The sequence below is a fragment of the Sinocyclocheilus grahami genome, unplaced genomic scaffold (genome assembly GCF_001515645.1).
Source record: "Sinocyclocheilus grahami isolate Dianchi unplaced genomic scaffold, SAMN03320097.WGS_v1.1 scaffold117.1, whole genome shotgun sequence".
NCBI classification, from domain to species: Eukaryota; Metazoa; Chordata; class Actinopteri; order Cypriniformes; family Cyprinidae; genus Sinocyclocheilus; species Sinocyclocheilus grahami.
Window position 1 is genome coordinate 462,706 of NW_015505296.1, and position 11,670 is coordinate 474,375.

Genomic DNA, 11,670 nt, shown 5'->3' on the forward strand with positions numbered 1-11,670 from the left:
ACCGTACCGTTCTCCACACACGGTTCGGCATGCACTAGGACCAATGTGCAACTTAAATCTGACAATGCATCTGTAATATGGTTTGTTAGAGTTCGGCTAATGCATGTTTCTGTTGATGGATACAAATTCTGGCTTCCCAATACATTACAACAAGAGCGGTGAGAGAAAAAAAACAATATGTGGACAAACCAGTCACTCTTTAATCAATACGAGTGCTTTATGCTGGAATAACTGTAATTTATGCTGTCATCACGTGTTGATAGTGCAGGTGAGACCTGAACAGCACACGTTGCTATCTGTGTTAAAACGAAACTCATTTAAGCCTTGCCAGTTGAAATATTAAAGAGCCAGAAGACGTGAACTCACGTGCGCAGTGAGAAGATCTGTGTGTACCCCTAGTACGTTCATAGTCTCATCTTCAGACCGATATGTTAAGGCCAACCACAGTTCGTTCACACACACAACTGGAAATCTATAATAAGAAATCTATATAATTTAACATTGTTGACATTATGCAACTTCTGATATGTACTTCCCCACTGTATAGAATGCAAAGAGAAATACATAATACAGATGAATATGCTATATTTATGATAGAGTTGGTGAACAATATGTGGGTAATGTACAGATCTGTTGTAAGTAGCTAAATAACTTGTTTAACAAAACATTTTTAGTATGTCATTGGTTAAATAACATGTTGGTCACAAGACAGTTGTCAAGATGGCAGATGTAGTATGTTTGGATATAATTTTTATACTATACATCAGTATAATAAAAAAGCACACTTCTTTGGTATATACTCTAAAAAATATTTGATTTTGGACACAACAAAACACTTTCTGTTTACTATAAGTGTGTGCTGCAGTTTTGTCATCTGCCGCTTTAAATGATCAAGCTTAATGTTTTTAATGTTCATCAGCTGGAAAAAAAAATATTCTGAAAGCAATGGAGCAGTGTTTTCAACACAATTTTGACAAAGGGGACCCTCAACAGAAACCGCTGGGAAAAAAATACAATTAGGCTAATTTTGGGCTAGTTTTGAATAGCAATTGGCTGGTTTTGTTTCACCTGGTGTGGACTTCACTATTTTCATAGAATTTGAATGATTGTTCAAATCTTATTGTCCTTGGTGTGAATGGGTCTTAAGCTATGCGGGACTAGTTCGCTAATGGTAGAGTTGATTTACTCTCAGATCATCTCTCAAACTCCATCTAATCGATACCATTAGGGAGTTGTGGAGCGCAGGGACCTGATGTGTTTCGGAGAATATGACAGCAATGGGTTTTCCATAACGGATTTGAGCTGGGGTGCAAGTGTGTGTGTGTGCTTGAGTAAAACACACTATTCCTTTTACCGCACTCTCGATGAGTTTTAACATTGACCTCGACCCGTAAGCTGATTGCCGTCTGATAGCAGGCACTTTACTGATTTGCTCCTAACATTAAGGGCCCACTCACACGTGCCTCATTGTACAAGAACAGCAGCTTTGAAGGAGAACTTTGATCACTGTTACCATGGTTACACCATTGACTTTTCTTCATCTTGCATGGTAAGGTTTGAGCAGAGTCAGAGGCCTGTCAAGCGCAGTGCATGTACACATACCTGAATGTCTTCACGTGTCCATTCCTCATATCTCACCATTCATAAGCGTCAGATCGTTCCAGCAGCTATCTTAAGATATGATTTCCACCCTCCTGCACCCCTGACCCTCCACCTATATCAGTGGCTTCATCTTTTGTCAATAGTGAAATAGTAACAAACTCTTTTTAATCATGCAGCGGGGAGAATACCAGGTAAACGCTTTTACATTTACCATTCTTTTCTCCTAACTCTTTCTCCTAACTGTAATGATTTCTTTGAAAGTCCTTCTCTTCCTCCCCTGGCTACATCAGCCGTCTCTAGCATTACTGTTGCAATGTGAATCAAGGCAATAATGCTTCACAGCCAGAACGCGCTCTGAACGCAGTGTGCCCGGCTGCCCCATACTGACAGTTGTGAATGTGCAGGACAAAGGCAATTTCAGGCTTGATGGCCACTTATCATAGCCTGACTTTTTTCTTAAATCTATTTTCTGTATATATTCAGGCACAAAAGATTAAAGAGAAAGCAACTGTGAAGGTGATGGGTGGAACAAAGGGGCAAGCGCTGCATTTTAATGGACTGTGGCATGTTTTTATCGAATTCAAAACTGACATAAATCTGTATCGAACTGCTCTCCTGATATTGCTCAGGCAAATGTGTAGGTGTCAGTGTAATGAATGAGATGAACCCATCAAACCGGTCCTTTGTATATAATTAGGTTGATTGTAATAAGCAAGCTATTGATTGAAAAGGCCACTTCTATCATAAGAAAAGTTATAAATAGGCTTGCAAAAGACTGTCCTGTATGTGCAGCACTAACCTCATTCTCTGCCCTGTGCCTTTGATAATGATGTCAGGTGGACTAAAGCTGCACCCCGTCCTGACTTACGGAGCCTCCGAAAGCAGTACAGTATTCCATGTCCAAAGCCTTGTGCTTGAACAGACTGTAGCATTTAGAGACTTAGCACTTGGCAATTCCCTCACACTTGATCTTTTCTGACATTTCAAAATGCTCTGTTCCAAATAGGAAAGCAACTGTAAGCAGCGCAAAGGTTGGCTGAATTTATTTCCAATGAAGATGGACAGAGACACACCTGAAATTTCTTTGCTGCTGGTCTCACTTTCTCAGCCATTTCTAATGATTTTGGTCAAATGGTCAAGGGTGAAAATGCTGTATTTGCATTCTGAAGCATAGCCCTGTGTCCATAGCTGGCTGTTTAGAAGCTTGGGTGGGATATCAGGACTACAGTCACTTGTCTTTGCATCCCTGCTTCTGTGATTACCCCGCTGTTGTGCTTGATCTTGTTGTATTTCAGAATCACTTCGTATGCATATAGAGTGTATGTAATTTATTTAATTACTGCAGTCTTGCTTTAGGATTACTGCATATGGGTCAATGACATGAGGCTCTTCTTTTGGTCCGGGTCCATTAATTTATTTAATAGTACATTAAAAATGCAATTCATACATGCAACCACCTGTATATACCTCTCCTGATGGAACAGTCCTGAAATAATGAAGACAAATCCGTAATAATTGAATGAACCTTAAACGGTTTGGCTGTAGTTTTAAGTGGTTAAATACAACAAAATGCCACTTTTTACTATTGGAAAAACTGCCAAATCAAAATCATATGTTGTGACCCAACCAAATTCATTTGCTGTAACCAATATGCAGGGAAAAAAACTGGAAATAATATTATATAAAGGAATGTGTCAGGGTCAGTAAGTCCCTTAAATTCAGATAATATTACCTTTTTATGACAAGGCTATGGTTTGTCATAAAAAAAAAATTATGGTTTGGCTTCTCAAAAACACTCACTCTCTCTCTCTCTCTCTCTCGCTCGCTCGCTCTCTCTCTAATATATATTATAGTGTGTACACATTTTTAAATTCAGCCCCTTATTTTTATTTCTCCTTTATGTGTTTTTTTTTTAATATTTATGTATGTTTTATTTTTAAATGTATTTATTCAAAGAGATATTATTCAATATAAGGAACATTTAAGCTTTTAATTTTAACCTGACAGTTACACCACATGACATTCCTAGTTATTAAATTGAAACTTTTCTTGAAAATCTGAAGTTTTTCAAAATCATATGAAACCAGCATGAATACAAAGAGCCCATTTCTAAGAACTTGGAACATGTTTTTTAAACCAAAAGATCATTGACCCTTGTGTTTGATCTTGGATTGTTAACAGATGCTCCTGTTACAATGGGAAGTAAGCACTTCTAATGTGTGTGATACTTACAGCGATGTACTTTCTCCCTTTCATTTATCATACAGGGATACTGGAATGGCCTTTTTGGACCAAACTGGTGGTGGTGGCCATAGGCTTCACTGGCGGACTGGTGTTCATGTACGTGCAATGCAAGGTCTACATCCAGTTGTGGAAGAGACTCAAGGCCTACAACAGAGTAATATATGTGCAGAACCGCCCAGAGACCTGTAAAAAGAGCGTTTTTGATAAGCCCTCACTTCTGGAGCCAAACTTGGAGAATAAAGAGGCACTCGGGCTGGCGCAGTCGGACACAAACTCTTCCCAGTACACAGAGACAGAGGACTACAGTATGGAGATCCTGCATGTGTAATCGCCTGGCCCACATATACCTCCCCCCCCCCCAACTCTAGAGGACCGGCTGGGGCGTCGCATGCTCCGAGACACATGGCGATGCCACACAGCACTGGGCATGAGGACTGTCTGAGACTGAGACTCGTTTTGTTGTTTAGATGTTATTTTCCTCTTTGTTCATTTGTCCAAACTGTTCCTGTGAGTTGTTGGCTAACCATAATGAATCAGTGTGCGCTAGATCTCGGATCATTCCAGCTACTGCCATTGTACTACTGTCGTACAAGAGTTGAAATCCACCGTTCGAGCTGTGTCTGTGTGGACGTGTCTGCGCCGGTTCTGATGGAATCCATGCATAGAAGCACTTTTTATTTCCCTGTTCTAAAGAGCCCTGTTTTAATAATATATTCATTCCCTTTCTACGTGGATAAGTCATTAAAACAAACTTGAAGTTTTGCGAGTGAGATGTCACATTTTATAGGTGCATTAGTATCTCCACAAACCCCTCAGATGGAACAAAAAAAGGAATCTGAAGGAGCGATGAGGGAACATTTATGTACTGTCATGTATCATTCCACTTCTTTTAGACATCTATTATGACTGAGTAAATTCTGAATTTAGCCGTTGTGAAATTGACATGATCTAGGCTTTATTTTATATCGGCTGATTACTAAATAATCTGGATCATCTAATTACAATATTTATCCTATCAAGGGCTAGATTTACTAAAGTGTGATGCTACAGTTCTTAGCATGTGCAAAAATGATCCCATACGGTGATTAGTCACTGGCTATGCTGCTGATTTTTGCATTTGCTGAAGACTTCAGTGCATTAGTGAAAGACTTTAGTAAATCAGGCCTTAAAGTGTATGTTACGAATGTAAAGAATTCAAATGTCTCCCTGAGGGAAATTAACTTCAGTGTAGCATCATGCAAGCGTTGCAATGAATCAGTCATGATTTCTGTGTGTGAAAGAGATGTACCTTTATTATGAATTTTACCTGCGGAAAAATTGCAAGTTCTATCCTAAATCCAAGGTTTCTGGTTTCTTTTATAAAATGGATTATTAACAGATCTGCCATTACTTCCGAGTTGATTTTAAACCACTTGAATAACAGAAATGGCTTAAATAAGGTTTTAGCAATGAAATTAAATGATGACTTGAACTAGTTAGCAGGACTATTACTCCGTTCTGCTTGTTTGCTTCGATTTTGAAAACAATCATAGCAAATTTCCCATGGGTGTAATTTCAGGTTTGTATTTATTCTGTCATTTTGTTTAGCGTTTCAATGGCTTTAAATGTTGGAAAATAGCCATGTTATAGTTTTGGCCTTCATTCGACTTCGATCGACATCCCCAGCAGTGATGTGCTTCTTATATAAACTCTGTTGTGAATGAATATTTTTCATGCTCTGATATGTTCTGCCATCTCTAGAGCTACTGCACAGACAATGCACATTCATAATTTTTTAACCTCTTCTGACTGGCTTTGTGCCATTTGACCAATAAAAGATGCTAAATGTTCAGTTTGCTAATGGCACAGTTTTTGTATTCCTTATCAAGTCTGTTTCTTTCTAAGTTCTAAGGTTGAGTCTGTCTGTGTGCGACCAAGCAAATTCTTTGGATAACGTCACAATGTATGCACTACAACAATGCATTAATGCAACCCTGTCAGCTCTGAGATCATCCAAATCAAGTCATTTTTTTGTTGGAGATGTGAAGATACGTGGGATAAAACTACTGCACTGGTTATGTGGTTTGCCAGGCCTCATATACAGTAAATCCTTACCAGCTCAGTTTAAATTCCCATAGCCTAATGATATGATGCATTTGATCAGTTTTATGTCAGTAATTAAGATTCAATGTTTGGTTTCTTTGATAGCATATTTGTAAAACAATGGGAGCTGGCTCCTTTTACACATTTTCCAGAATCTTTTTAGCACTGCACTGCATCATATTTTGATGGATGTGTTTTAAAGTGCAGTAATAGTCTTGTTTGTTTCCTGGCTCGTCATAGAAGTGTTCAGTGCAGTGCATTACTACTGAATTGGCTTGAACATGGATAACATGACTGTTTCTTGCATCCCCCTCTCATTTCTTGTACTTTTTCTCTAGTAGTAAATTTTGAGCATTAAAAAAAAACAACCAAATAAAGGAAATGTAGAAGTTATTTTCACCAGCCTGTGTTGTATCACATGTTTGTTTTTATAAAATTCTGTAATAATGGGTGATTAAAGATCTGAAAACTGCCTGGATATGTTGAACGAATTATTTCCCATAGGAAAGTTAAATGATATTCTCAGTCGGTCATTTATGTGTGCCAAGGCCTTTAATAAACACTGTGTCAAATAGATAACATCAGTGGAGTTGAACAAGCATTTCACATTGTGGCTTTCTCAGTGGATAAATACTGGTTCTGTGACACTGAAAAGGCTGTAATCTACATGTTTGTATTTTATCTCTGTTTCTCTTCCCCCCTCAGTATTACCACCTTTATCTGGTTGATTTTAGTTTCTTCGCTGAGATATGAGTTGACTACATTTGTGCTGTGTTTTTAAGGGGAGTCTGAGTGAGCAATAAAAGAAATCTTAAATTAGCCAGTGTCGAACTACGCCGTTTATTTATCACTCATGAGTTTCAGTTTCTCTGAAGTGAAACCTCATGTGAACCTTCCAGGGTGATGCATTTGATAATTTAACTTATGCTAATTTAAGTTAATTATCATCACCGTGCCAAATGCTATTTTACAACCAGCCATTTAAGAAACTGGACCAATGTAAAGCATTAAATCCTTATGCACTTTGCATGAGCCATAGAGCGAGAGGGGAAAAAATGGGGTCATAGGGGTCAAGCGGCTTCCATATGTAATCCCATTAGCTCCACGTCTTTGCCATTAGCTCCCGCCTTGGTAGGACACAGAAACCAATGAATTTAAGACCCACATACATGACTAAAATATTTTCAAATAAATCTTGTGAAATATCTTCACAAACATGCATCATACTGTCAAACTCTCAAATGGTCCCTCAACACAAGAAGAGTAGAGAGGAAGGTCAGAACACAGAATAAAATGGCCCCTGAGAACTGACCTTACTGCTAACCTCCACTACACTGATCTAAAAGCAGCTGGACAGTGATATTATTATTATTATTATTGCCTTATTTTACCAGGTTAGTCTCTAGAGTCTAGAGATTAAGATCTCTTTTCCGAGAAAGACCTGGCCAAAATGTGGATAACGACTAAATACTGTAGAGACTCTTATAAGCATTTGACTGAATGTTACCAAGATATGAAGCCAACAAACCGATTAGTGCTTTATGAAGGTGTACTATTAAAAATTGTTATTTAGATAGAAAATCTAATAAAAAAAAAATGTGGAGGAAGCCTTTCATCAAGTTGGAATGATTTAAATGAATAGTAATTTACTTTATGACAATGTTCACAATGTTAAAACAAATATAAATATAAGCTGAAAGTAGCCTGTATAATGGAGGGAGAATTTGTTTAAAACCTAGCTGTCACATAAAAAAAAAAAAGAATGTACCTTGATATTTACATAGTACTCTGGTTCCTGTCCTAACACTGGTAGTATCATGGTACATATTGGTACCTTGTTGTATGTGTCGTGTATAATGTTAAGTATAAAGGTTGCAGGTGAGTAATAAATAAATAAAAGTGTATTGATGATCTAGAGCGCCCCCTGCTTCCCTCACCCTGCAGGCGTAGCTCTACTTCCAGTTTCACTAGGTCCCCTCTGGGTTCCTAATGCTAAACACGGTTTCTGTTTGAAACATATGTTTATATTTTTTATTGTGAATTGTATTTTACGTTATTTTTGTTACTTTTAAAAGATAAACATTTAGTAGAGGACACACTGAAGTTTGCTTGTTTTATACTGTATAGCATAAAGAGTAAACAATTATCATGATATGAAAATTTTAATTAAACCAGTTACTGACATATCTGTCAAACACTGATATATATTTGGACACTGCATGGAGCAGATATTGGTCAGCTAAACACGGTTTCTGTTTGAAACATTATATGTTTATATTTTTTATTGTGAATTGTATTTTACGTTATTTTTGTTACTTTTAAAAGATAAACATTTAGTAGAGGACACACTGAAGTTTGCTTGTTTTATACTGTATAGCATAAAGAGTAAACAATTATCATGATATGAAAATTTGAATTAAACCAGTTACTGACATATCTGTCAAACACTGATATATATTTGGACACTGCATGGAGCAGATATTGGTCAATATGGTGGTCTTGGGATGATGTGTGCAAACCAACGGCCTAGGAGAAGTTTTTAGAAAATTGAAAATGGCATAACAATGTCCTAGGGTTAAACAAAATTGAATGGAATGTATGCATTCTTGTAGGGCCTGATTTAAGGATTCAGCTGAAAAAAATTATTTGGCCTTATGGTTACAGAGTTATGAACTAAAACGAAATATACAAGAGGGAGATCTACAGGCCTGTGGTCTCTGACTCCAGACACTTTTAGAGCATAAAAAAAGGAAACTGGAAAATTGCAGAATTGGAAAAACAATAGAATTCCCTATTGTGCTTGGACCCCTAAAAGGGTTTTAATTACTACATTTAGCAAAACTTTTGAGACATCACAAATTGTTTTTTTTTTTTTTTTTTTTTTTTTTTTTTTTTTTTTTTTTTTTTTACATGAACAACTTTAGAAATGCTTTAGCAGCCCCGAGAGGCCAGTGAATGCATGGCTCAAGCTCGTGAGTCACCGAGCACTGCAATCCAACTTCAGCTGGAAGTGAAATGAAACTCTCTGGACACACAAAGAACACTCTTTGATTTCTGCAGATAAATAGCCACTTGCTCTTTATTTTAAATCGATGTTAATAGCTTCAGAAATGTGACTCCATGAAGTTCAACAATCGTTTACAGTTAAATGAAGCACACTTTCTTTTTCACTTACATTGAAATGAAAACAGGAAGCACTTCAAGACAATTATTGACTTAAGTGAGTGAGTGACATGACATGTGGCCAAGTATGGTGACCCATACTAGGAATTAGTGCTCTGCATTTAACCCATCCAAAGTACACCCACACCCGGAGCAGTGGGCAGCCATTTTTGCTGTGGCACCCGGGGCGCAGTTGGGGGTTCAGTGCCTTGCTCAAGGGCACCTCAGTCGTGGTATTGAAGGTGGAAGAGAGCGCTGTACATTCACTCCCCCCACCTACAATCCCTGCCAGACCTGAGACTCGAATTCGCTTTGGGTTACGAGTCCGACTCTCTAACCATTAGGCCACAACTTCACCAAACTATACACCTTAATAATATCTTCAGATACTTTATATTCAATTCCGGTTAAGCAATAGGAAAAAGACCTACAGATAACAATTTTTGGAAACAAATTTGTATAAACACATTTAGTTTGAGTAGTAGCACCAAAATACAACTGATCCAATATAAAATCTTATATAGAATACATTTAACACAATACAACATTTTTTAAATGGGTATGTCGGATTCTGACAAATGTATTCACTGCACATTTAATTTTTCAGACGATTACCTTCACGCACTTTGGTCCTGTCCATCAATTACCCCATTTTGGAGAGATGTTACTGCTAAACTGTCAGTTTATTTTAAATGTGAGATCCCTCTATCTCCATTAGTATGTCTATTAGGTGACCATTCACTAATTAAACCTACACCAGATTGTGTCGCCCCTATATAGGGAAGGGAAAAAAAATCTGCAGTATAACATTTCCAATACACCTTTTCGTATTATTATTATTATTATCTGCTCTTTTATCCTCTTTTTTTATTGTGTTTATCTTATATTTTCCTCTATGTATGTGTACAACTATGAATAATGCCACATAAGTGCATATGATCTCTATCTACAGTCAATTCAAGGTACAATGTGCTCTGCAATTGTACATGTATGTGTATCTACAGTGGATACGGAAAGTTTTCAGACCCCCTTAAATGTTTCACTCTTTGTTATATTGCAGCCATTTGCTAAAATCATTTAATCGGACGTGAGCGGCGCGGCGCAACAAATCCCCTACAGAAAACTGCTGCCGGGTTCTATTTATGACGTGCTGACACAAATTTCAAATGGTTTTCAACGGTCGTTTGATCGCGTCCAGTGTAGGCAGACTTTAGCTGTTGTAGACACGGTGTTTCTCACCTATTGAGAAGAAACAAAGCAACTTCGGCGTCCGATCGCAGGCCTCCGCTCCTTGAGTTCTCTCCAGTGCTGGAAAGCTGATCCGATATTTACACGGGTCCTACTTCTTGCCTTATCGTTCCGCAGACGTTTTCCTCTTTTGTTTTTTATCCGCCATCTCTATCTTTCTGTCGCTCGGCTCGGCTAATGTCCGTCCCATGCACTGAAAGCTCTCTCCTCCACATCACGAGTAGACACGCCCCTTATTGCTGATTGGCTACAAGTTTGTTTTGCTATTCGGCCCGAATCAGTTTTCTAAAGTGTTTTTGAAAAATTACATACCCTACCTTTAAATTTACTTTTTTTCCCTCATCAATCTACACTCCATACACCATATTGACAAAGCAAAAACAGAATTGTCACAACTTCGTAAATTAATTTAAAATAAAAAAACTGAAATAAGTACATTGCATTTAGCTGAAGCACCTTTACAGCCTCAAGTCTTTTTTGTTTGATGCGACATTTGCTCATTAGCATTTGGCAATTATCTGCCATTCTTCCCCTCACCTCTTCACCTTTTAAGCTCTGTCAGGTTGGATGGGGGCAGACGCACATTTTCAAGTTTCTCCAGAATGATTTGATTGGGTTCAAGCTCATGCTCTGGCTGGGCCACTCAAGGACATTCACAGAGTTGTCTATAAGCCACTCTTGCTGTGTGCTTAGGTTCATTGTCCTGTTGGAAGGTAAACCCTCTGCCCAGTCTGAGGTTCTGATTGCTCTGGACTGGGTTTTCTTTAAGGCTATCTCAATATTTTTGCACTGAGCGTTTCTTCTACTCTAACGAGTCCCTCAGTCCCTGCCCGCAGAAAAACAGCCCCACAGCATGAGGGGCCTTTTGGGATGGTACTCTGCAGGTGATGAGCAGTGCCTGGTTTCCTTCAAACATGATGCTTGGAATTGAGGTTCATCAGACCAGAGAATATTATTTCTCACAGTCTGAGGGTCCTTTAGTTGCTTTTTTGCAAATTCTAAGTATGTTTTCATGTGTCTTCACTGAGGAGAGGATTGCAGTGGTGTTTGTCCTTCTGTAGGTTTTTCCCATCTCCACATATGATCATGGAGCTCAACTAGAGTGACCATCAGGTTCTTGGTCACCACACCAACCAAAACCCTTCTCCATCAGTTGCTCAGATTGGCCAGGTGGCCAGCTTCGAGGAAGAGTCCTGGTTGTTTCAAACTTCTTCCATTAAGGGTAACAGAGACTACATGCTTCTGTGAACCTTCAATGAAACAAGTTTTTTCTGAACTCCTGCCCAGAAGTGTGGCTTGACATAATCCTGTTTCTGAGCTCTACAGGCAGTT

The 11,670-nt window shown here is 38.3% G+C and overlaps 1 protein-coding gene across 7 annotated transcripts in view; it reads left to right on the forward strand.

Annotated features, from left to right (window-relative positions):
* Window positions 1-4,704, forward strand: part of marchf8 (membrane-associated ring finger (C3HC4) 8) — a 112,240-nt gene extending 107,536 nt beyond the window's left edge. For 5 of the 7 annotated variants that reach the window (XM_016277994.1, XM_016277998.1, XM_016277997.1 and 2 more), the window contains 3 exons: window positions 1,779-1,793; window positions 2,439-2,486; window positions 3,870-4,704. In XM_016277994.1, the coding sequence (XP_016133480.1) occupies window positions 1,779-1,793; window positions 2,439-2,486; window positions 3,870-4,174 (368 nt within the window). In that variant the 3' untranslated portion in view covers window positions 4,175-4,704. The remainder of the gene's footprint in view (window positions 1-1,778; window positions 1,794-2,438; window positions 2,487-3,869) is intronic. The other 2 variants (XM_016277999.1, XM_016278000.1) reach the window with 2 other exon arrangements.
* Window positions 4,705-11,670: the final 6,966 nt, after the last annotated feature.